The sequence below is a fragment of the Chiroxiphia lanceolata genome, chromosome Z, assembly GCF_009829145.1.
Source record: "Chiroxiphia lanceolata isolate bChiLan1 chromosome Z, bChiLan1.pri, whole genome shotgun sequence".
NCBI classification, from domain to species: Eukaryota; Metazoa; Chordata; class Aves; order Passeriformes; family Pipridae; genus Chiroxiphia; species Chiroxiphia lanceolata.
In genome coordinates, this window is record NC_045671.1 from 39,677,713 (window position 1) to 39,704,724 (window position 27,012).

Consider the following 27,012-nt stretch of genomic DNA (forward strand, 5'->3'; position numbering starts at 1 on the left):
ATGGTTTTGCTTCACCTCTCTGCAGCAATATGAGAACTGGAGACCCAACCAGCCAGACAGCTTCTTTTCTGCTGGAGAAGACTGTGTTGTTATAATCTGGCATGAGAATGGGCAGTGGAATGATGTACCATGCAATTATCACCTGACCTACACCTGCAAGAAAGCAACAGGTACAAACTTTCCAGTGACAAAAAGCATAATTCTCTAAACTGGCACTTAAAACTTTGTGTTAATGTGTTCTCTGGGCCTTGGTGGATTCAGTTTTAAGTCCTTTTAAACAATGTCATTGAGGAAGACATGAGAAATATTGAAAATGAGACTTTTTTTTTTTAAATGCCTGTAGTAACTTCACTGGTTTTCAGGCTTTTGAAAAATCCCTTCTTTGTGTGACTGTGACTGTGACTGTGTGAGTTTTGGCTCAAATTTACATCAGAATTTAAACCAAAAAGGGGTTACTAACCACAATATCTGCCATTTTCCAATCTACATCACTACTGTGTTTGGTCTACAAGACTGGAGAACTACAGGAAAGACTGACTCCCCTGTCCTTGTCTGGATGTGCCTCTTAGGGGTCTGACTGAGGTTCCTTGACCCCTTCCCTTAGCTAGGGCTCAGAGGGCAGTCCCAGCTCAAAGTGGGTTTGCAGGGTGATGTTTTGGGTGACGTTCTCTCTTCCTTCAAGTTGCTTGTGGTCAACCTCCTGTTGTGGAAAACGCCAAGACCTTTGGAAAGATGAAACCTCGCTACGAGATCAACTCCCTCATCAGATACCATTGCAAAGACGGTTTCATCCAGCGCCACATCCCAACCATCCGATGCCAAGGGAATGGAAGATGGGACATGCCCAAAATTACCTGCATGAATCGTGAGTTCTTTGAAAGCAAAACGGTGCCAGACCAGAAACTGTACGATAATTTATGATCAATAAGTAATGAGTAATTAATAAGTAATAAGAGAAGAGCAAACGTTGCCACGGCTCGCAGGGGTAGAGGGAATGGGGACACGGCACTGCAATCAGGTTCGGGACACAGTTGAGGTGAGGGAAGCAATGCCTCTTTATTAAGGGTAACAGAGATTTAAATAGGGAAGGTTCAGGGGGTGGACTCAGGCTTAGGGAGGAGCATAAGATAGGCAGCTCAGGGAAAGCAGCGACTGGGAGAACAGGGAAAGATGGGTGGCAGCCTTGGGTCTCCAGGGGAAAGGGCCAATGGAAGCTCTCTCTGCACTGCAGCAAACCAAAGCCAATCAGGTGCAGAGGAGCGGGAAAGCAGGTGAGAACAAGGGAGTAAACAAGTTTCGGTGGGAAAAGTGTGAGGGGAGAAGGAGACAACATGGAGGGTATAAAATTTTTAACAACAAACTGGGGTACATGGAACTTCATAGCAATACAACCATAAGCTGGGGTGAACTGGGGAAAACTGTCAAATCTAGTAAATGTCTAATCCGGTATGAGAATGTCCATTTCAGCAGTAAAGTGTCCATTCAGCTCTCATATATCTTTCTCCACGCTTGGTATTTTTCCCATTCTGATTCCTCTCCTCCAACAAAACGTGGTATGAAAGATTATGACAGCAGCACTGCTCGCTCTGTCCATAGGAAAGAACACCAATCCTCCAAAACTACTAAAATATTAAAGAAAATATTCCCTTTCTGTCTTTACAGAAGGCACTGAGATTCTTTAAAAATAAACAATAACAGTGTTATAATTTCTGGAATCAACAGGTTCCTAATATCACTAACGATTTTTTCTGCCACTGTGTGTAAGAGATGCTTCTCCTGCCTGTAACACAGTCATAGCACTCATAGTCATAGCAATCATAGCATAACTCTCTAATTAACGAAGAATTAACAGACCTGTGTCATGAAATGTAGCCAATTAAATAACTTTAAACTAATTTCCCTTTTCTTTTTTTTTTAATTTCCTCCTTCTCATTGCAGCATCCACATACCAAAGGACTTACTCTAAGAAATACTACTACAAACACTCCTCATTGGGGAAGGGAACATCACTAAACTCGTCGAAGCACTACCACCGCTGGATGAGGACGTGGCAGGACTCAAGGCGCTGAGAGCTAAATGGTGAATGGGGGATCTCCACCATTTCAGCCAAAGTCATAACTTCCTGTGCCTTTTCTATCACTTATAGGATTATTATCAAGTTGTTTTGAAAACTACGGACTGCAGTATTCACAATGTGTTTTTGCAAAAAAATAAAAAAAGATATGGTGTTTATCATAAAATTTAAGAAATAAATAAATAAATAAAAAAAAGAGGAGAAGTGCTTATGGGGATAAAAGGAAACCATTTCCAGCCTGTAAAGATTATTAGTTTTCTATATGCCATCGGTGTGGACCATTTTAATGATATGTACCAGCCTTCTGCAATATTTAAACAGCTTGATTTTAGCACCAATGAAAATGTAAATAAGATGATTTTAATGTTGTTTGTGTGTTGTTTTTAAAATCGTGTATATAAAATGAAAAGTCACACTAATTTCAGGCATATTTATGGTTAGAACGGCCTCAGAGGTCTTCAGTCATTTATGACGTTGTTTTTATGTTGTTTACTTAGGCTGGAAATGGTTGAAATAATGACTTCACTGACTGAAATTTGCTGTTATCAGGTGAAGATAAACACACAAGTTACATGACTTTTTTTTTTTTTTTTTTAATGAGAACTGTGCCAATTCCCATCCAAGGTACAGTTTGTGCCCATGAGATGCAAAGTTTAGACAGAGCACATAAAAGTGGCATAAGGCATGAACTAGGGACTGCAATATGGAACATTTTTTTCTGCTCTCCATTCCAGCTTCACCACTCATGAGAAAGGACTGCGTGGAGGAATTTTGTATGACAGGGAGAGCCTGTAAAATTCCAAGTGCTAATACATTAACTTTATCAACCAAGGCTACTTTTTTTTTTTTCAGAGAAGAAAAAAAAAAACAGGAAAAAAAGAAAGGAAAAAAAATTACTTTCACAACATTAACCACAAGGTTTATATTACAGGTCTCTGCATTCCAAAAATGGAGGTAGACCTGGTATTTGGGGGATTTTTTTTTTGTAAAAAACAAGCAAAAATCAAAAAAGTAAATAATTTTGTATATATAACCATTTTTTAACCTTTTTATAAAGTAATGAATGTTTGTGTATGAATGCTGCAGCTGTGAAGCGTACATAAATAAATGAAGTAAGCCATACTGATTTAATTTATTGGATGTTATTTTACCCATACAAAGAAGATTGAAAGAGCTCGCCAGTGCAGTATTAGCCCCTGAGCTCCACTTTTGGAACCATCTTTCAGTTCAACTTGCTATTTTCTCCAGAGAGCAAAATTCCTGCTCAACAGGATCATTTGTTTTGCAGTTTAAATGAGTGAGAACTGTGTGACTTACAGAAGAATCAGGATCTTGGCTTTCTAGAGAGAAGTGTGTGCACAGAGAGATGATTAGGTTGTAGCTGGTGCAGTGTGTAGGTAGGAGTTTTCTGTTATGGTTTCTTACCCTGGTTAGTGTGATAACTGGCCTTGATGTGTACAGTGAAGTAGAAGTTAACATTTGGAACGATCTCTCCACAGAAGGGACTGTTATTCCTGCCAAGTGCCTTGCACACCTTTGGGCACAGGATTTAAAAAAAAACAAAACCAACAACAACAAAAAAAGGGGGAAAAAAAGGAAAAAAAATTAAAATAAAGGGCAGTAAGTTCCTTAAGATGTACCTTTCAAAGCAACATGACAAATACACACAAATGTGAGGTTGACACCTTTGTGTTCATGTGGGGTTGTAATGAAAAAGGTTGGAAAGAAAAGGATAAGAGCTGAAAGCCGGCTAACATGGCAGAGCTGCCCGTGGAGTGACCAGGCCATAGGCTGGGAACTGGGATCACAGTTCAGACAACATCCCTTACGAAAAGGCAGTGGCTGCTCAACCCTCATGTGTCCAACACAGTTGGCTGGTTCATTGCCCACCCCTCGCCCCCAAACAATGCACATAATACTTTTTTCTATTTATATTATTATCTTGTATAGTGTATAATGTGAATGTCTGGGTTTGGGGTTTTTTTGTGAATGAAAGTCTAAAATCTTTGTAACTTTTATATATGCTTCTGTTTCACCAAAGAAACAAGGTTTTTTGCTATACTGTGACTTGTCTTGTTATTGCATGTCTTCCTGTTTAAATCTATGCAATGTGATTTTTTTCATATGAATACAATTAGACTGTCAGGTACTTCACAATTACCATAGGCCTGGTCAAGTGCCCAGTCAAAGAGTCAGCTGGCTGAACTTTAGTAGGTGCTGGATTTGACTTTGTATGAGCAGCTTTAGGGGATATTTTAAGAATACATTGTATGTTTTGAAGCTGATTATTGCTTGTAAAAGTCAAGGCTCTGTTCATAAATATACAGTAATCCACACATAACTTCCTCGTACCAGAAACATACAGAACAGAAAATATATTTCAACACTTTGCAAATTTTCTTCACCATATGTATAAAAACCCCTGCATAGATTTGTTGTTTTCTTGTCTACTTGTTGGATTTAAACAATGTTGTAAGACATTCAAATAACATTGTGTTTGTAGTTTTAATTAGGTTAGATTCAGAGCTTATGTCGATTTTTTTTCACCACCTTCTATTATGCATAATAAAATAAGACTGACAATATTCCTTATTAAAAACAACAACAACAACAACAAAACCTAAAAATCCCTGTCACCCATGCTTGTTTATTTAGACAGAGAATGGTAATTTATTCAGTTCTGGAGACTCCAAAGCGTTCCAGTACCAACCCCCTGCAAGAAGCACATCTTCATGTCACAGAGTTGGCTCTGCTGTGAATCCCGGGCAATTCCACCATGATGGCCATGATTCCTTTATGTAGAACATCTCTGAACTCCAGTTTGTGGAAGTGTATTGGAATTGGAGTAGAGAGAAGAGAGAACTAGAGATCTCACAAGGGCCTGGAGTGACAGGACAGGGGGAATGGCCTCTCACTGCCAGAGAGCAGGCTTAGATGGAATATTGAGGAGAACATTCCCTGTGAGAGTGGAGAGGCCTTGGCACAGGTTACTCAGAGAAGCTGTGGCTGCCCCATCCCTGGAAGTAACCAAGGCCAGGTTGGGCGGGGCTTGGAGCAACTTGGGATAGTGGAAGGTGTCCCTGCTCATGGCAGGGAATGGGACTGGATGATCATTAAGGTCTCTTCGAACCCAAACCATTCAATGATTCCATGATTCCATGACTTGAACACTGATTTTGCATTTTGTGAGCCAATGAAAATCCCTGAGAGTAACAGTTTCTGCTCTGAATGTGTTCCTGTCCCTGCAGATATTGACAGTATTTGACTCCTGGTGTGCACCCCAGGGCACGGGGTTCAAATCCTGCACAGGTTCACACCACACAGGGCAGGAGTAAGTCAGGCCTACTCTTCTGGGAGAGCTTTTAAATAGAAAGAGGAGGTGCTGGTCAGTGAAAACATTCCTGAATTCCAGCTACACCCAAAAAGATGCACAGGCTCTTTGAAACAAGAGAGAAAAAGATAGCTCCCTGATGGCAGAACTCATGGATATACTTTGGTTTCTGTGGGACCCCTTGCCTGAGACATCACAACTCATTAGAGACTAGGGGTGGAGGAACAACAATAGGAGACACAAGTCCCAGGAATTGCAGCAGCTGGGCCAGCAAGGTGCAGGTGAGCTGGTAAGAGGCTGCCAGCAGAAAGTATGTGGTGCCAAGAGAAGTTTGCAGTAAGAAATTGCTTTGCCAGGGCAGTGGTTGGAAGAACATTGAGGTTCCATCTGTGGCTGTAGTTAAGATCTATGTCTGTGACACATTCTTAGGACAGATGTCTTCATTTCTAGAGGCAACATCTCTGCTCTGAGCATATGCAGAGACAGTCCCTGGGCAGTGGGAAGTGAAAATGCAACAGCTGGTGCAAAAGGATGAATGCATTCTTTTTTTTCAGAGAAAATATACAACTCCATTACTGATTGTAAGCAGAAACATGTGTAGGACTCTATGAGTACCCTGATTTTCCTGAAAATAATGTTTGGATAAAGCATGGACAAAAGCTTGAAGGCCACATCAGGCATGGTGGAGCCCAGAAGTAAAGACAGAAATATCACCCAGAAAAAGGTGTATAATTTGAAAACTTCACCAATAGACCTGGAAGGAAGCTTAAGAGCTTGTAAAGTGCAATTTGTTGGCAAATTTTGTTTTTCATAGCAAATATTTTCAAGTGGGGAAGACATTGGCTATAACTGCTGCAGAGGCTCTGCTGCTGTTTGAATGCAGATAAAACAGAGAAATAGAACCTTGAGGTATGTTAGTGAGGAATTTATTGCAAAGGCAGGAGTGGACTCATGTCACCACCAGAATGCCTCTAGATTGCCAGCTGCCTGGAGCTAGAAGAAATGGATTCAAGATGAGAATGGTCCTGTAGCTGAATTTCTGTGGTGGTTGGAAGAGTGGAGAAGATGAAAGGAAGGCAAACACTGATGTATCCTGCATAGTTGCCACAGAATGATGAGCAATTAAAGGCTCTGGAAGTGACATCATGGAGTGATGAGAAACCCATGGTACCAAAAGTCCTTATTAAGACAGGAGGGTAATTCATTTGGAAAAGGGAATAAATGGTATAGTTTTCTTCAGTAGCAGGAGAATGGCAGGAGTTTTGCTTCTGTGTTTTTTATAGTCTTTGAGGTGATAATCATACATCTTGTTCCTAAGTGATTTGGCAGAGGTCACACAAAAAGATCTGCAGCAGACCTGAGAGGGGAATTTGTGTTCACTGAAGACCCTGTTCTTTCACATAAAAAAAAAAAAAAAAAAAAAAAAAAAAAGAGAAGTGACTTTTCTAAGCATATAATGGAAGATTTAATTCCAATGGCAGCAGGATCCCAGTTTGCTCTCTTCAGGTTAGAACAAACTTTGGGCTCACCCATGTGCTGCATCTTTGTCAAAACATATATTCTTAATAAGCTTAGTAAGGCAGCAAGAAGCACCAGATGTTGCTGACTGCTGTTTGCTTGCTGAATGAGGGATCCCTTTGATTCCCTGGAGCCCCAATTCTTCCTCCATTGCTGCTTAAACAATGACAGCTTCCAGATTTGCTCAAATCTTTACCAAGGATTCAAAATCCAGGAATCAAAAGAATTCTTGGATTACCAAGGATCAAAAGATCCAAAATACATGGACTTTTTTAGTACATGGCAGGGTAACAGGCCTTGTGTCTCCCAAAAGTGCATTTCCATGGGAACCCATGCTCTATTAACAAAACGTGTAGATTTTGGTGAATTTCAAAAGAATTATGAGAGGAAAAGTAAAAGAGTATTGATTTGAAAATGGAAAATCAGTCTAGGTTAGCTTTGTATTAGAGAGGAATTTGAATTTATACAGATGGATTTAGACCAACCAGACAGTAATATTCACAGCAAACACAAACCAGTACTACAGCTACATATGATACAAAACATGCGCTATTCTAATTTTTGACAACCTGGCCTAAATGTGTGTGCACTTTGTGTTAGTTTTTGTCTGCATTCTATGGTGACAGGTGTTTTATTATTTTTAAAAAGCTACTTCAATCCTTCAAGGCCTTATTTAAGACAGGCCTTTTAGCCTGTGTTTGTGCTAATGGGCTACACTTCCCATTGCTCTCTAGTCCTTGAAAATTCTTAGGAACAGCTGTTTGCATTTGTAAAGCCAAACATTTGAGTTTAAAGTGACAGGCAGCAGGGACACAGGGATTTTTCAAGTTGAAGTGACAGTTAACATACTAATGGAGTGGAATGACTTCTAAAGATAAGAGCTTTGGATGTCCAGCATCACTCTATGCTGCTCTTGGGAGTGGAGGGGGAGATTCTTCCTGAAAAAGAGATTCCAAATATGAAAGCTAAGGAAAAACTTGGAGTTTAGTCTACAAAAGTCTTTCGAGATTGGCAGCGTACTGGATACTAACATGTGACTGCACAAAGAATGACACTTCTTTTACATTTTAGGACATAGTTTTATAGTTTTATATAATAAATATTTATTTTTCAGGGATAAAAAAATCAGAGATATGTGTTTTCATAGGTTCAATATAAGGAGTCCAAGGCACAAGTAACAACATCAGAAATAATCTTAGAGAGAGAAATTATTTTCCAAAGGAGAGATTAATAAAATCACAGAAATCCGTTAACATATTTTTTTATTCTCCTTCACTTACCTTATCTTCTTAACAAGAGTATGGTGCCATCTGCACCTGAAAAACCAAGTATGCTTGATGACTTCTGTGAATTCCTCAAAGCAGAGACACCTCTTTGGATCTTGGCCCAAATATATCTTGTGTGATAGCCAATGTATACATGGCTCCAGCTGATCTCACATCACATAAGCAATAATCCTTTCTGGCTGCAAATTTTCAGCTTGTGCTCAGTGGATGTTAAGAACAGATCACAAAAGGGAAACAAGTGAATTTTGTGCAGCAAAAAACTTCTTTCCTTTCTCACCTCTGCTGTATTACTATTTGCATAAGCAACAGTCTTAGTAGCAGTGAAATGTCATATCTTTACTTTTTATGATATATTTCTTTATAATAGATGTTTCTGAGACCTGTGTATCTTCAGATGTGACAATGGTAATATCCTACCCTGACCATTCACAGTGAAGAGTTAAGCCTCCGACCCCAATACAGATCAACAGGTATCATTTGATCTCACCAAGAAGTGTGTTTCTTTAATTAATGATCTCCAACTTCCATAAATTAATAAATGTTGACATTTTTTTTAAAATATAATTGATCATCATGATAGTAAGAAGAATCTCTCCTAGAGTAAAGACAAAGTGCAAATATTTAGTAGCCTTAATTTCACTTTGTTACCTTTGTTCTCAAAATAGGTGAAGTACTTATTTCACACAGATCCAATCCAGAGTAAAAGGCATGTTCCATTCTTAGAACAGGAGAAATCAAGTTCACCTTTTTTCAGTTACATTCATAGAATGATAGAATAACAGAATGGTTTGGGTTGGAAAGATCTTAAAGCTCATATTGTTACAAACCCTGCAATAGACAGAGACATTTTCCACTAGACCAGGTGGAGAAGGAATCCTTTGCAGTGATTTATAGTAACCTGGTTTTGCAGAGGTAAATAAATGCCTTTGAAACCTGGGCCAGAACATGAATTAATAAATCAGGATTTAATTGTACAGTTGAGAGGAAAAAGGGAGCTTCCTAAATCAAGGGACTGATATCCACTTGAATTTGGATATGAAATACCCAGTTTCACACCTCTAAGTTGTTTTATGGCAGGTACATTTAGAGCTTGACCTACCTGCACAGCTTGTTGGGTGGGCACTTTTTCTTTGCAGAAGTTTTGGGGTCACCTTTGGGAGCTATTCCCATGCTTTTTAGCCTTGGAGCACAACATCACCAAGATCTAATGCAAACCCCTGCATCCCTTTTCCCTCAACCCACCGTTGACATTTTGTGGTGAAGGAAACCCATTTTTCTCTGTTTTGCTCTGTTGCTTATGGGATGTTTAAATTGGATAATAGGAAAAATTTCTTTACTGAAAGGGTGGTCAGGCACTCTCACAGGCTGCCCAGGGCAGTGGTGGAGTCACCATCTCTGGAAGTGTTAAAAAAATATGTAGTGTGGCAACCAGGGACATGATTTAGTGGTGGGCTTGGCAGTGCTGGCTTGAATTCAATTATCTTAGAGGTAATTTCCAACCAAATTCTCTATTCTATGAAATTATATAATGCAAGCACAAGGAGGCGTTTTATTCAGTCTTTCCTTAACAATGTGGAAAAGCATCAGTTTTAGCATAAACATTACAAATATATACATATCTGTTGCATGAGTGGGTAAAGAGGGAGAGCAAGACACTAGAGAAATATTACAAATAAAATCATTATCTGGGATTAAGTTTTGGTGGATATTAGTAAGTCTCCTTCCAAGATCAGCCTCTCCACACTCAAGAATGAGATAAACTCCAAGGAGGATTGGACTACATGGATTTTATTAACAATTATGGGCTTCTTCAACTTCACACGTGCCGAAAAATTAAATCCATATAGTTATGGCCCAGGGCAAAAAAGCTGTGGATGAAACAGCTAGCAATGGGTGACAGTAGCAAAATGGAAATTTTTGCATTTTGCGGGGCTGTATCTCTCTGCTTAGAACCTGTCCTGCAGCTGCCTAACATCTGAGATACTGTCACTCAGAGAGTTGCAGGTGAAAAAGCTTTATTTGCTTCCCTGTATTATTTATTTAAAAGTGCAATTGCTTTCTGAAAGTTCAAAAGCAGGAGGAAAAAAGCCTTGAAAAGTCATGAAAAAAGGGAAAACTAATCAAGATTTTTTTTTCCCCAAAATCTCAAAAGGAGAAAAATTACCTGAACAGAGGAAATATTTTATATCATTTGGGAGAATTCATCACCTCAAAATTGTTCTTCTTGATGATGGATTCCCTAGTAACTGAGAGACTTTTGGTTGCTGGGGGCTAATCAAGGAAGGGCCAAATTGTAAGCTGCTTTACAAATTTATAGCACATATTTTTGGTCAGTAATAATTTATATTGCTGTTCAGCTATTGAAAGAATTGCTTTGGGTGGCTACAATGTTAGTTTTATATCATTACTAGTTTTATATAATCTGATCTGACATGGATCAGAGTCAGAAAGAAAAAAAGATGATAGATTACAAAGTAAGTGTATTAATTGCTTATTATATAATAAGCAAGTATAAAAGAAGTAAATAAATATATTCATTGCTTATCAAGCAATGCCAACAAGACATACTTTTATAGCATCATTCTGAATTGAAATACCTGCATTCAAACATCATGAGGAAATGCATGAACATAAAGAACTTGGTCTTACAAGAATTTAAGGCTCCACACACTCACTCTTCATTTAGATTTGGGCTTGTGCAAACTAATTTCCAACAGAAAATGATTCAGTGCACTTGGGATTTGAGGCTTTGCTCCAACATTTATTATCATCACACAGTACCTGATTTTGCAGTATGATAAACATTAGGCCCAGAGCCAAAGACAACTTAAAAAAAACCCTGTGAAATGTGCATGATTTACTTCTCTGTGTGTTCAGGAGCATGTTCAGAATGGTAGAGTTGAAGCTGCAAAACATGACTATCTGCAAGACCAAATTTTCAGGCAGAAAGTGTATAATGAGAAAACTCTGTTTGCCACAAGCAGAAGCCAATTTTTAGTTTTTAAGGCTTACAAGTAGCACAAGGAATCTCCCCAGCTGCTGGACCCCACCTTAGAGAGGACTTTGGGAAAGGAAGAGAGATCCTGCATCACCTGTGTGTCTGCAAATCCTTTATTAACCTCCCAAGCTTGGATTTTCCAAACACCCTTACAGCCAGATTTTCTACCCATTATTTGCTAATTTTCTATCCTTCTCCCAGGCCTCGGCATTGCATCATACATGGCTCAGAGGACCCTGGTGTCATGATGATTGTCTGAGCCTTGTGCTTTAAACTTGTCATATTTAAAAAATTCATTTCTAACCTCGGAAATGCTAGAATGCTAGTAATTATTTTTTTTGTGGTTTTTTTTGGTTTTGTTTTGTTTTTGTTTATTTGTTTTGTTTTTTTTTTGTTGTTGTTGTTGTTTTGTTTGTTCGGGGTTTTTTTTTGGTTGGTTGTTTTCATTTTGTTTCTGTTTTTGTTTTAGGTTTTGCTTGAAAACTACCAGGCTGAACATTTTTGCATTTTGATGAATTCTGTATAGTTGAATGATTGGGGAACCCCGAAACATTACAGGGGCTGTGGTGTAAGAGTTGAATCTGATGCCTCCATGGGACATTGAAAAAAAGAGCTTTGCAGGTGATAGACAGGCACAGACACATCCAAAAGTCAATATTGAGACACAAAGTAGATGTTCTATGTGTTTTTATTAGTAATCTTATGGTGAATTAACTTTGGAAAATCCAGTGCTCTTTATCATATTTTTCATTGTGACTCCTGTTAAAATTTCTTGAACTGAAAGGAAAAAAACCATATTTTTTCCTGTACTATTCGAGTCTTCATGGTTGCAATGCATGTCCCTTATAAAAGAAACACTAATGGGAGTGTTAAAATACGTGTTTTCAGTGAAAATACTGTTTCCCCACCCCCTACCCCTTCATGTGTTGGTTGCTTCAAGAGAAATCTGGCATTTCTGACCATATTAGGACCAGTTTTAAGATTTAACCTTGAAGTGGGAGGGTGCAATGTTTGCCTCCTCTTCAGCAACAAACACTGTGCAGCATATAAAGCTCTCAGCTATTAGCCTGTCCTTGTACAACAACACTCTTGAAACATCAGCTTTTATTTCCTTCTTCCCTGTGTATTTCACTGAAGAAGCACAAGATCCATTTAAAGGTTGTTTTGTCAAACTTAAAGAGCTTTACAGAAAGCACACACAAAGCCTTTCCCCTTCAGGCATAAAAAGGCAGGTGTGGTTAAGGATTTCAGTAGGTGATTTAAGGGAAAAGGAGGAGAAATGAGTTTCTATGATGTGTCAACCAAGAGAGATTTATAGGGATTTGTAATTTAACAGACCCTACCTAACGATTAGTGTCCACTGATGTTGGGGTTGTTATGTTATCTTTTTTTAATCATACAGACTGTGGTGGTGGGTTTTGAATTAAAATGTCAGTGCTTTATAAGCCAAGATTTTCTAAATCATCTTCCCAGGTATCTGATTCCCTGCTTCTCCTCTGGAGTTTTATTCCCTGTGAGTAGCTGAGATGGGCAGAGTTATTTTTATGAGCTCCGTGATTAGTTACAGTCCTCCGCAATTCCAGGTGCCTCTCTGATAACCTGATTTGGTTTCTGGCAGCTCCCGGCCAAAACTGTCTCCAGTACTCCATCTGTTGTTTCCAGTTAATGAGAAAAAGTGACCTCATGTGGCCTGTGAATTGATGTTTTTTTCTGCTTTTTTACAGAGAAAATGTATTGTGTGTTTTCTCCTGCATGGAGTACGAATATCCTTGGACTTTACGACAGCTATCTTCAGGGATGTGTAGCTGTGGTGCAGTGCAAGATACTTTTTATGTATGGATGGACTGCAAAAATGTGGTGATATGCAGATTCAAGTCAGATGTCTGCAGTTTAAGGAGAAAAAAGAAAGCACTGCACTCCCAGCAGCTCTTTCTCAGTTTTCCTCTTGTAACAGAGGATTTAAGGTTTTCCATTTTCCCCTTCCCTGTAAAAGTGTCATTTTCTCAACTAGATCAGTTAAAAGAATGAAAAATCCTCTACCTTCCTATAACCTTTGCCTTTTGTTACATCCACTGACAGCCTTGGTGAAAATGGCAAATTTAATTTTAAGCCACAAATACTGTTTTAAATGGAAACTACAAACCACATGTTTAAAAGCATATTCCTTTTACCTATCATCCATTCAACAAGAAAGGCTCTTGAGGATTTTGTATTTTCCCTGATAAAGTTGGGATTCCAAAGAAGTTACAAAGCTGAGGGTGGGTTTACAATAGTATCAAGAGGATTGAGGGACACAAGTACTGTCCAGCTTTTTTCCTTATAATTGTTTTAGGACCCTCTGAAAAGCCTCTCCTCTGTGCTTTATTTATTTGACCTGTCCACTGACAAGGACTGAGATTACAAATGTCAGTAACTCTGTAGAGCACTAAAGCTCACTCACTGAAGTTTATTTCCTTAACTGATTTCTGGTTGTGAAATCACCTCAGAGAACACTACCCAGAGAACTCCGGAGAAAGGTTGTTTTATTCGTCCTTTAAATGAAATAAACTCGGTTAATTCATTTCAGGTCCATTACTAGTAATGATCCTGCTAGAACAGGTAAAGCAATTTCATACCTGTTATCAAATAATTGTATTATAACGATGCACCTTCCTCCACCCCCCTGGTGGCATGGTTGGGATGACTTGGATGACTTGAATGATTCCAGGTTCTTTCTCTTTCTTTCGTTTGCTGCACACAGGCTTGTCCTTTGAGTAAGCGAACACTAGATGTCACATAGAGGAGGGTTATTGCAAGAGGAAACAGCATGCAAGGAAAGATTTTTTTCTTCCTTTTTTACTTTATTTTCACTTCTTTCAGCAGCAGCCACGGGTTAACTCATGATAGACCAGCAGCACTACGAATGTCAGGTGCTATAGAAAATAAAACCAATTCATTTCACAAGTTATTCTAAGGAGAATGTAACTTTATATTCCTGTCACAGGACCATCAGCTGAGGTTTGAGCACTTTCTTTCCAGACTGCTAGACTTCAAAGTGACTCTGTTTTAATTTAGTTGTGCTTAGTGTACTCTGAAGAGAGTAGACTGCCATTTGCAGGTGAATATTACTTAAAATTGTGTTTTCAAATATTGGGGATTGTTGGTAGAAGTTGCTGTAAAAATTCCATCTCTTGTTACAATTGCAATGACGATGCGGGGAAATTAAAATTAACCCAAACCTGCACTAGTTCCTTCAGATAAATCACATACTTTCTCTGTACACAGAGAGCTGTCTGACTTCATTATTGACTGTTCATCTTCTCTTTTCATTAATATCCTCAGTTCTCATGCCACATTATATAATAACTAGAACAGTGAAATCTTGGGTTTGTATCTCATTTTTGATAAGTTTTCTTTTTCCTGGATACCAAGTTCAGTAGTTTTATTAGTTAAAATTTTGTCTTTAAAGTATGAGCCTTGAACTTTCCCTGAATTATGCAGAATTCTACAAATCACATTTGCAATCCTTTTATCGTTTAATCTTTGGAGACTTTTTGGTGTAGGGGGACAACTGTGTCTTGTTACATCTATCAACGTTGTCTCTTATTTCTATTAAAATCACTACAGTTGCCCAGTGCCCACTACAGTTTCATCTGCAGTCTGGCTGCTTTTATTACTGAGTAATCATTCTAAATTATTAATTTATGCCTGGAACACAGAACCTGTGTTTAAACACAGAACCTGTTTAAATTCATGTACTTTGTTACTCGAATAATCAACAGAGAGATAAATATCGTATGGTCATGAATTATGTAGAAAATTGTGACTGGAATAGTTAAAACCTTAAACTATCATGACTTTTTGCAGTTAGTTGGTTTCTGGGGGAAGAACGAGATGTTGCCTGTAGATAGTGTGGTTTAATTACTCAAAGAGGAATATGCAACGAAAGAAAGCAAAGCAGAGGAGTGTGTATTTATGTGATGTCTTGTTGGAAGTGTGGCACTGTTACACCTTCATTTTCTTGGAATCACAGAACAGCTGAAGATGGAAGGCACCTCTGGAGATCACCCAGTACAAACCTCCCTGCTCAAAGGCAGAACAAGCTGACCAGGAATTTTGAGTATGTCCATGTAGGGAGACTTTATAGCCTCTTGGGACACCTGATGTTTGACTATAAAACAGTACTTTCTTTTGCTCAGGTAGGTTTCTGCCAATGGTTTCCTGTCCTGTTGCTGGGCATCACTGGGAGGAGCTGGGATTTGTTTTCCTTGCTACAGGTCTCTGTGTCCACGCATTACAAAGTTTATTCCTGAGTTATGATGTCACATGAAAGGTCTAGGCAGTAATGTCTCTTGCCTCAGTGCCCTGCAGTGTGGGTGAACGGCAGGATTATGAGACCTGGAAAGAACAGCTTTAGAAACAGGTCCATTACAGCGGCAGCTTCCCGGGACTGAGCAAAGCAGAAAAACAACTACTTGTGTTTTTATTCTATGGGTTTTCCCTGAGTTATGTACTTCCCCTGGTCCACGCAGCCCCCCCACTCGGAACAATGTTGTCTCCCCTCCCCAGTTGCAGACTCCTGTTGCACCCGTATCTCCCCAAATCCCTGTCTCGGTTACAGGAACACGGTCCTCCTATATCTCCCATTGGTCAGTGGGCTCTCAAGCCACTCCCTTCCCCCCGTACCTCGACCCAATCACAGCCCTCCTTCTTACCCTCCCGCCTAACCCACATAAACCGCGCGAGTTTAAGATTAAAGGTCTTTTAGCCACGGGACACCTGGCGAAGCTTGGTCTCTCTCTCCTCCTGCCAAAAGGGGGACAGCGCAGCTGAGCTCTCTCTGGGAATACCAGCGGAGAGTCCACACTCAGATCCGTTACTGTAGAGGTATTTATTTGCCAAGTAATGTCAACCTTTTAATCAAATAAATAATTCATAACCAGTGTGTGATGATACAAGTGCCTGGGAATTGTGCACTGTGTGGAGTGGAATAAAGCTATCAGTGTGAAAGGGCAGTGGTAGAGTCCAGGGTGGATCAATGGAAGTAGAAGGACATTTCTATTTGGTTTATAACTAAATGATCTTTTTTGAAAGGTCTAAGTTTGGAGAGCTATACTCTCGCAATTGTCTTCTTCTATGATCACCCAAGATTTTGGAGTGTTTTGAGTAACATGGAAATAATCTTTTTAATTTTTAGCTAATTCAGTAATTCACTAATTTTAGTTAATTCAGTGACATCTTAAATGGGGCTGATTCAAGCAGTCATAAAGCAAGGAAACAACCCATACACAACCAGTGCTCAAAGGTTATTACAATGTCACCTTGGAGTTAACGCTCCATCTACTTGCTCATGGCATTCTGCAGGATTTACCAGTTATTCCTCACCCAAATACTGGTTTTATTCCTCATCCTGGAAAAGCTGGCCCCCTGAGTGCCAGTGGTGCTGCTTCTGAGGAAACTGGGGATGAACTTCTTCCATCATGTAACGAAACTTTCCACAGAGCCATTGGCAGTGGAACCACGACTGGCAGCCACAGGCTCAGGTACCAACGGCAAAGCCAACCAGGGAAGGGCTGTTTTCTCCTGTGGTCCCAACCAGAATCCAGCCTTGGAATGAGCCACGGAGTGACGGACTGTTGCTGGGTTAGGAGAGAAACAGCCTTTTCATAAGTTGTTGAGAGCTGGCCAGTGCTGTTCTGTGTGTTTGTGTTTGAGCCCAGGTGGGATGGGATCAGCTTTAGGATCAGCTTGGAACTCTATTACTCAGCAAATCTAACTCAGTGTGAATAATGGCTTGGTTGTGCTTGGTTTTTTCCATCTTATGCTGAAGAAATTAAAGGAATCTACTCATTTATTTAGTTGCGTAAAAAAAGTTTTCCTTATATCTAGAATTTAAAAAAATCAAACTAAAATCACATATTGATTTGATGAGCTGTCTGGTCACATGATTGAAACCCCATTTGGGCTTGGAATCCCCTTGACTGAAACCCCATTGGATGCAACCTACTATTAATCAGTACTAAAAAATTGTCCAATATTAGAAACAAAGCAATTGCTTTCTCTTCTTCCTCTTCTCCAGAGTTATGCTTTAATTATTTTTCTTGACTTCAAGTTATTAATATTTTGATGATATCCTTTTGTTTGGAGGACACATTTTTGCTTCCCTGTTCTCTTCATGTCTTCTTTTTAGCACACCTACCTCCATCCTTGTCCCAGAATTTGTTTAAACCTCAATACTGAGTTTTTCCTCAGTATGGCAGCAAATTGGTGTTATAGACTATAAATCCCAGGAGTGGAATTTTTCTTCCCCTTCTCAGCTGTGGGAAGAACAGAATTCGAATAGGGAAGAGGGAAGGGAGTCAATTAGCTTTACAAAGGGTCTAGCCAGCAAGGCTGCATTCCTAGCTAATGGCCCATTTGAAGGTTGGAGTGAGGGGGGAAGGAGTTTGGGATTTCGGTAGCTGGCCCGGCTCACGGGGGGGCGGGGGTTGCTGGCCACCTTCACACAGGACAGGCCAGACTGCTGAGCTCTCTCTCTGGGATGGAGACGGGGGTCTGTGTTTCTGGCTTCTCGCCCTGGTGAAGCCGGATCACTGGTCTCAGCTGGCTTTGCACACTGCCTTGTGACTCCAGCCGGAGCCTACTGTGTTTTCATCGGAGAGCTCTGTGCCCACTGAGGGAGAGAGAAGAGGAGCCTTGAGACACCGTGATCTGGGAACAACAGTGAGTTCCGTTGGGGGTGGACTGCTTTCCTTTCCCCCTTTTCTTCCACTGGGGGAAGGGTCCCCATTTTCTTTTCGGCTTCTCCCGCAATCCGAGACCAACCCCCCCCAGCCCCCCTTCCCTTCCCGCGCGGTGACCGCCAGAGCCCAACAGCGCCCCCTGCAGGTCAACACAGAGCACTGCAGGCTCTGCTCCTCCAGCGATCCAACAGCGCCCCCTGCCGACCGTGATCAGAGCTGTGCTAAAGACAGAGAAGTATTCAGACTTCTTCTTTTGTTTGAAGGGAACTTCTGGGTACAGGACTATTGTTCAGCTGTTTTTATGTTCTGTTACTGTTCTTGTCAATATACATATATCTTTTAATAAAGGGTTGTTATTTCTTCTTTTTTTCCACACTTCCTCAATTAAAGCCCCCTTAATTTTGAATTTACAATTGCTGAGAGAGAGGAGTTTGGTCTGTCTCATAACTCATCCTCTTTAACAAACATTCCAGTCACTTCAAACTGAGACAACTGACAAGTCAGAAACAGACCCTAATTTAGAAAAAATGCAATATTTTACCCAAATAAAGTGGCAAAGGCAGCTTAGAACAAAAATTATCAACAATGGTATCTGTATAGTTTCTTCTGTCAGTGATACAGACCTCTGCAACTTTCACATGTGTTCTTATTTCTTCTAAAAACATGTCTCCAAAAAAGTATCAAAAGCAGTGCTTTTGTAGAATAAAATATTTCCGTGGAAAGTGAATCAGGATACTTCACTTTATGCTGGATCTGCTGTGAGAAGTGCCTTTTTTGGCGTTTTAGCTTGCAAGAGCAATAAAATCATCAATCTGTGCTACATTTCAACAATCTTCATAATCTCCGCTCCAAATTGGTCAAACAGACAAAGAGTGGGAAATGTGTAGTTATTTGCACACCTTCTGCAAGAGCAATGTTTTTAATGCAATCCAAGTCAGTCTTCCATCTACTTTTCATTGACTGAAGGTTTGGAGTAGTGCTAAGGGTCAAACCTAAATTCTAGGTGTGCCAAATGCACCAATGTCCTGGAGACAAAGGTTACTTTTGCTGTATGAAATCTCTTCCAGAGTGAAATTTATTTATCTAAACTTTGTTTACTGTAAAATGACTGGAAGATGTTTTCATTAGATTCCTTTTGTGTGTGTGTGAGTGTTGCTTGATTTTGGTTTGGTTTTTGATTTTATTTTTTTTTTTTTTTTTTTTGTAATTTAATTAACACAAGCTCAGTTCCTTTTCCAGTCATGGAGATGGTGGGTAAAAGAGGCAAAATCCAGTTCAAACAGTAAAGAAGTTGTTATGGGTTATAAATCTGAGAGAGGAATTTTCCCTTCCCCTGCTTTCCCTGTAAGAGAAACAGAGTTCGAAGGGGGGAAGGGAGTTGATTAGCCTTACAAAGGAACTGGTCGATCAGTTAATGGGCCTTTAACTGCCTGGGGATGGGGAATGTGGGAGACAGAGACGGGAGGACAGGAGAGACGGCGGTGTGTTCGGACCAGGACAGGGACGGGGACTGTTTCTTCGGGCATCTCCGGAGGAGGGTCTGGGAACCAGCTCTCTTCCCTGGTTTTTCCGTCCTGGTGGGATCTGCCTGCCGATCCTACGCTGCCGGTGCCGTATGATTCCCACCGGGGCCGACGAGTCTTTGTTGCTTCTTTTCATCGGAGAGGTCTGTGCTAGCTGAAGGGCGGAGAACCTTGGAAGTACTGTCATCTGGGAACAGTGAGTCCTCTTGAGGGGGTGAACTTTTGTTTTCTCCTCTCACCCCTTCCCTCCATTGAGGAGAGGGGGTCCCCCCTCCCCGTTTCCCTCTCGGTTTCTCCTGCAGGCCGGGGCTGCTCCCTCCAGACCCCTCTGCCCGCGGGGTGGCTGCTGGAGCCCACAGCGCCCCCTGCCGACCACGACAGGGTACTGCAGGCCCTGCACCTTCCAGCGATCCCACAGCGCCCCCTGCCGACCACAACCAGGTACTGCAGGCCCTGCACCTTCCAGCGATCCCACAGCGCCCCCTGCAGGCCACCACAGGGTGCTGCAGGCCCTGCACCTTCCAGTGACCCAACAACATCCCCGGCAGGACACAATTAGGACTGTGCTAACGGACAGAGGAGTATCCATTTAGACTTGTTGTTGTTATTGTTGTTTCTTGTTACTGTTTTTGCTAACATACATATATCTTTTAATAAAGGGTTGTTATTTCTTCTGTTTTTCCACATTTTCCTTGAGTAAAGCCCCTTAATTTGACATTACAATTGCAGAGAGAGAGGAGTTTTGGTCTACCTCATAGCTCATCCTCTTTAGCAAACAGTCCAGTCTCACCATGACTGCGATAGAAGTGCATTTATAACTGTTCAAAACTGGACAGCATTGTAGGAGTACACGTAAAAGGAAACTCAAGTAATGAGGAGCATTGACTGTTTCTCATTAAAAAGTGGGGGCAGGAGGTGGTGATGGGGAAGATGTGGTTGTACTCCTGTGGGCTTCTCTCCCTGGTCACAGTCCTGACCCTCACACACAAGACTTGTTCTCTGTTGGAAACAGCAGCTTTCACAACCAATTAGGAGAGATCTGCACAGTCCAAGACCTCTTAGGGTTCACCCTGGAAAAAACCAGGTACCCTGGGAGGTCAGTAGTGTTTCCTCAAACCCTGATGAGCAGATCTCAGCCTCGTACTGTGACCACAGCAGAGGTGCTGTGGGCCATGGCTATTTTCCAGTCCCATCCAGCAGTACACAAAACAGAGCTTGAAATGCATTGATGGGTCAAAGGATTGAACAAGCAGAGAATTCAATGGAAGATACTCCTGATTACTACCTGGCAATACTGTGTGGCAACGGAGCTGGAAGCTCAGCAGCAAAGGGTACTCTCAGGCATTGTATAAAGTGCTAAACTACGAGACAAATATTTGGATAAGACACTTCCACGACTCGTGTGACCACAGCTGTTAACTCCAGCTGAGATGCAGACAAAAGTTGCTGATTTGGCAAGAAACAGTAAGCAGCAGTACTGCCTCTTCAAAAGATACCAGGTAGTTTGTCTTGAGGTGTCCAGTCAACCAGGCTAAGTCAACATTTAAGATGAAGGATTTAGTGATCTCTCTTTTCTCACCTCTGTGGGCCCAAAGCCCTCTTCTGTCTGATTTATGAGTTTCTTCTGTTTTCTGAATGGCCCTTGATCCTCCTTCTGAAATCTGAGATCCAAAGGGCCCTCTTGAAATTTCCCTTTCACACTCAAGTGCGAAAAATCAGTTTCCAAGTTTCCTAGTGGATAATTTGTACCTACCATCCTTCCATCTGGTCCCCATATATGTTAGCAAAGCAGAGTGGCTATGGATAACTGAACATGTGATAACAAGCCAGATGAAGCTGGGCAAAATTATATGTATTTCACATGTGACACACACAGAAGGTACAGAAATGAGGTGTGTAAGATGACACAGCATTTTGTGCTGAATAAAATACTTGAATTCAGAAAAAAAACCATCCGAACTGCCTACACTAGCCATGCTTCTGCATTCCAGGAGATACCACATGGAAAGAGGGAAGATTTGCTGATGGAATGGCAGGGCAGGCAGTCACAAAAAAAATCAATCCAAAGTAAAGTGTTTATTGGGTGGCTTCCAATGAAATTTATTGCTTGTCATTTCACTGACAGCTTTCTTCAGAGCCTTCAAAACTCGAGAGAAATTGACAGTGTTTGAAATTTTGCAACAGGAAGTATTAATTTTGTGTGATGTGTTTTGGGGGGTATTTGCTCTGTGTTTTTTGTACATTGGCCCTTGTTATTTTTTTCATTATGTTTGCGCAGATTGAAGCACAACACTGTGACCTAACCTGGAAATATTTGGCAGAGGAGCAGTGGATCCTGATGCTTTTGGCAGGGGAGGAAATGGTTGCTGTGGCAGTACTGGAGTGTGTGCTGTGTTGCAGACATCCCTCAACTTCTTAAAGAGGTCTTTTTGCTGAGTTTTGAATGGAGTATTTCAGGTCAGAACAGGGGAAATACCCTTTCAGGAAAATCTATATGATGTTGGGGGACTTAGTGAAGAATCTTTCTGGATCCCCGCGTCTTTCCCAGGAGCAAGGTGAGGGAGGTGACCAGGACAGGACCTGGAGTCCTTCCAAATTCGTGTCCATAAAATACCAAAGAAACCTGGGACTGTGTGGCTTTCAGAAAGTCCTTGGCCACACATCATTAAACCTTGAGGATATTTGTAATTAAAGCAGCAATCTTGACTCTGAGTTGTGACTTCTAAAGAGTTTAAAGAACTTAGACAATGAACCATCTTGTTTTACATCATCAGGAGAAACTTAGGAGATGTGGCAGTAACTTGACAGCTGGTGTCCCTTGTCCTCTGCATGTCAGTTCACTGAGTGGACCAGTCAGACACATCCATTTTGAGGCTGTGAGTATGAAAAAATAGCAGGTGAAACCTGGAAGCGTGACCGACATAAGACTTGCTCAAAACAAATACCACTTCTACTTTGAAGATCTTGAATTTTTTTCTTAAGTAAATTTATTACAATGTCTTTGCAGGCCCTGTCAGTAGTGCTGTTAACAGAGCACAAAGCATTTAAACATTTAAAAAAGAGATTCTACCCTTCTCAGGACAGTAGTTTGGCTTTATCTCCCAAACTCTTGATGTTGTGCTGATCAGGAGAACATCGATTTCTTTATCTTATTTTGTTCTTCAGTCACTTGAAAGAAGATAAGACACATGAATGCACTTGATTTGACAGTATTAGTAATAGGAATCTGCTGAATTTCCAAGGCTTCAAGTTTTCTTCCACAAATGGGTGGTCTTTGCTATCTTCATTGGACAGGTGCCCAATTCTTAAATGCTGCTGCATTTTTTGCAGGTGGCATGCAGCAGCTGTTACTTCAGAATCAAGAGCTCTGTAGTTTTTAACTCAAAGATGTAAAAAGTGAAAGATTCCTTGGCTTTCCCTCTCATTCTCTTTGTTACAATCCCTGAGATGACTTACACTGCCCTACTTTCATCAAATGATCTACTGAGCTGAAACATTCAGCCAAACACAGGTGCCAACAAAAACTGAGCCACACACACAGTGCAGTGAATCATTTGGGGTTCAGCTGAGACCTTGATACATATGTGGTTATCCCACACAGTGACATGTTTTGCTGTCGTTTGTGCTCAAGGCTTCTTACACTCTATGTCAGATATCTGACAGTGATCTGTGTCACATCCTATGTCTAAATAAAAATATTTAGAGGACTCACAGTGTTTTGTGTAAGGTAAATCCAAACTAACCAGATGCCGGGAAGCACCTCTGTTCATTCACAAAGGCACCAAGCTTGTGGACTGGATGTATCAGGGCAAGGAAACTCTGCTTTACTGCATTGAATTTGCCTTTAGGGACGTTGTTGTGAAAACTGCTGACAAGCTACCCTGGATTGTCTGGTTTTTAAATTTTGTGTTCATTTTCTGCACTCTGGCTGAAAAAAGGAGAGTCCAGCCAGGTAATTGCAAGTCAACAGCGATGCCAAAGCCTGGCTGTACTGCACAGCACAAGGTTGTGCAAGATCTCTGAGTTAGTGCAGGGTGGTGGGCCCTCAGAAACAAAGGCACAGCACTTTGTGGGGGCACAACTCATTTGGGACTTGCTTCATTAGCAGGATGCTCCATCACAACCAATGAGCCCTGTCTCTCTTCAGGACCAACCCTCCTAGCACGAGGCTGTGCTGCTCCACAAGGATATTTCTGCACAAAATTATGCCCATTGTGAAGGAAAAATATGCCCTTGAAAAATCACATGGAAATATTTGGCTGTGTTTGTTTCTAATTTGAGGTAAAATGATTAAATTTGACGTAAGGACAAGTTGGTGAAAAATGGCCATTGTAAAATTAACTGTGAGGGTACCTCAGCTGTGCTCCCCATGCTGTGAAATGCATGCTTTTGTTGTCCCTTTCCTTCTCCCTCTTTTCCTTGGAAAAGGCTTGGACATTTGTCAACCCCCCTGTGCAGTCTGGAGCACAAACCTCTGCATGAGCGTGCTCCAGCAGGGAAATGAGGAACATCCTCTACAGCCAGGGGAGATAAAAATGTATACACTCACTTCCAAGTCCTTCCAAGACTGTTCAAGAATCAGCATAACAAATCTGGAGATGCCATCAAACAGATGAGTTTGTAGTAAACATATACTTCTTAATGGACTGGAGAAGTTATGGGAATCCTTTCTCCCCCTTATGACAAATTCCCAAAAGGGGAAGGAGGGAAGTGAGAAATTTGGAGTTTGAAAAGTTTAATTATTCCTGAAAACAGGAATAGCTTTTTTATTTCTTGTTGGGGTTTATTTGTTTCTTTGTTTTGATTGGTTTGGAGTTTTTGTTTTGTTTTGTTTTTAATGAAACAAGCTGACATATGAGCCTTCACCCCCATCCCAACCTGACTTCTTTTTTTTTTTTGCCCTTTCTGACTGTACCAGCTCGGGTTTTCTCTGTACAGCAGGACACCTGAGGTAGATAGAAAAAGAAATGTCATTGCAAAGAAACACCTCTTCCCAAACTGCCCATACTAGTAATGGCAACATGGATGCAGCTTGGGTGAATTAGGCTTTTATTTTGGAACTTTTAGAATGGTAATGTAGTTACACTGTTTGTTCTAATGTGGTCACTTTACCCTGCAGACCTTACTTATCGTTGAGGCCCTTTCTTCTTGCCCAATCCTGACAGATTTCCACTGTATTTTGCCCTTGGTCCTTGGGCATACCAGACAGGGTTGGAAAGCTCCAGAGCTGGTCAGAAAAATGTCAGCTGAGAAATATCCAATTCCTTCTTGAAGGCCATTAGGGCCAGGGGACTCTTTTCAATCCAGAATGGACAGTTTCCATTATCATCCTTGTAGAATTTGGACTCCACAAAACTGTAAATTTCACCTAGTGACTTCCAGTTCTATCCCAATTATTTGTGAAGTGCTGTTTGTTAAGAAGTCATCTGGTCTTGATTTGAAGGCTAGGAAATTAATTCAAACTGATGGAGAACTTCCACGAATGACAAATTCCATCAAACTGATGTATCTCAACCTGATTGAAACAATATTAGAATTTTTTTTACATAATATTTATTTTTATGGATGAGTTAGGAAGAATGAATGGCCTCTTTTGTGAAATTTTGCTTTGAAACTCTGGTTTCATACTGCCAGGTTTTCATTGTAATTACTTTTTACACTGGAATTCAGTCACCAATTCAATATAAACTTAACATAACAGAAGTTCCAAATGTGTCCAAAGTGAGTTCTTAAGTACCAATCTAAACTCATTATGGGTATGAACTGGCATTGAGGTTTAGCTGTGTGAGTTCAAAAGGAAATTAAGCCAATAAATGAAGTGTGGGAGTTAAATAGCACATCCTAACTCAGTTTTCATTCATTCTTTTGCTCATTAGCCTCAATGCATGTGTCTCTCCCTCTCCCTGTGGGTGAAAAATGTTGGACAGGTCTGGTAGGAGAGACTGGAGCAGCTACTGGGACTCTGCTGCTCCTCTGGTTGAATGTCAGAATAAGAGCCAGCTGAAGTCAACCCAATGTGATGCTTTAAAATTAAAGAAAGTAAAGGGTGAAACAGGTTTAAGAGTTAAGTATGGAGACAGAAATGTCAGGATCCTGAACTCCCCAGAGCTCAAGTGAAAATATGTGCAAAACTGGCCTCTGGTTTCTCTTCCCCTACCAGAAAAGATACTTAGCCCAGTGGTCCTTAATGATGAGTTCTCACTCCCTGTGTTCTTCTGAGAAATCAGAGAGAAATAGGCAAAAAGGTATCCCTGTAGCATGTTACTGAATCAGTCTATTTTATTGTTCCAGTTTGGAAACATCATTGAAAGGCGTTTCTCTTTTAATTGATTGAGGTAGTGTTTTCGCCATGTTTAGATGCAACTTCCTGAGCAGAAGATATACTTTTACAGATAGCTGTACACTGAAACTTAGGTGAAAAAAAGTAAAAATTAAGGGATCATCGAAAATGTTTTCTCCCTTTGCTTCTAAAAAATATAATATTTTCTCTATTTTTTGATTTTGGCAAAGACTGCTGTGGATGCCAGCCAGAAAGTCAGTAAAATAAGTCAAAGACTGCCCTTGTCCAAATGTTTGAAATGGACTACCAAAAATGCATCATTTTTTCCAACATTTTTGTTGGGTGGAGTGCGGAAGGTGATTCCTCCTTCACACCCTTACATAAATATTTGTACAGAACAGCTTTAGCTGAACCTGAAGGGAAAATTCTGAGAGTGCTTCAGAAAGCCTGTGGCAGGAAATAAAAACTTGAAACAATTTCCATTAAACTGTTGGCTCTGAGCACGATGTCATGGGCTTGGCATACATGGTGGGTCTTGAGTCAAACAAATAGCCCTACAGAAAACCCTGAAGTTTTTTGACTACATCTTCACAAACTGTCTCTGTTACTCACCAGGCACTGGAAAAGGAGAGGAGGAAATGCTTTGCTGCCTTGGGAGAGCACATTAAATAAGTCTGCTGTCCTTTTCTACCTCCTCACTGAAAAGCAGAAGAATAGTGAAAGGACACCCTATCTGACGTGAAAAAAAATACATAGCATCAGAGACACAAAGGGGATGTATAAGGGATCATAGGACAAGCATTTGTTTTAAAAATAAAGAGGTCTTTTGTAAGAAGATTAAAGGTTTGGGCTTGCTGCAGATGGACGAGCTCTTGGCAATGCTGTCTCCTCCTAACTCAGCAAAGGGAAAAACCAGGAATAGGTCTAAACTAGGTACTTGGGGAACAGTGCTGAGCTGAGCACTGGATTTAGACCTGTACCTGTTTTTCCCCTTGCTGGTTTAGGTTAAAAGTCATAATTATCCTGTGATCCATCCCCAAGTACCTCATCCCCAAGTGCCTCAGTTAGAGACTTTACTGCTCTGTAAACACAGAGCCGAGGTTGGCAAACACTCTCTGCTGGCCTCCCTGCCCTGGATTTACCCTACTTAACTCCACATGGGTGGACCAGCATTGCTATTATTTCCTCTCTTTGTGTCAGGTACCTGCCCAGCATCACAGGCCCAGGTTTTACCTGCTCTCCTGCTGCAGGTAACCCTCAAGACTCCATTGTCCTTTCCT

General features: G+C 40.8%; 1 protein-coding gene across 3 annotated transcripts in view; it reads left to right on the forward strand.

The window, feature by feature from the left end:
• Positions 1–4,673, forward strand: part of VCAN (versican) — a 100,256-nt gene extending 95,583 nt beyond the window's left edge. For all 3 annotated transcript variants that reach the window (XM_032676016.1, XM_032676017.1, XM_032676018.1), the window contains 3 exons: positions 26–170; positions 683–865; positions 1,939–4,673. In XM_032676016.1, coding sequence (XP_032531907.1) covers positions 26–170; positions 683–865; positions 1,939–2,069 — 459 coding nt within the window. In that variant the 3' untranslated portion in view covers positions 2,070–4,673. The remainder of the gene's footprint in view (positions 1–25; positions 171–682; positions 866–1,938) is intronic.
• Positions 4,674–27,012: the final 22,339 nt, after the last annotated feature.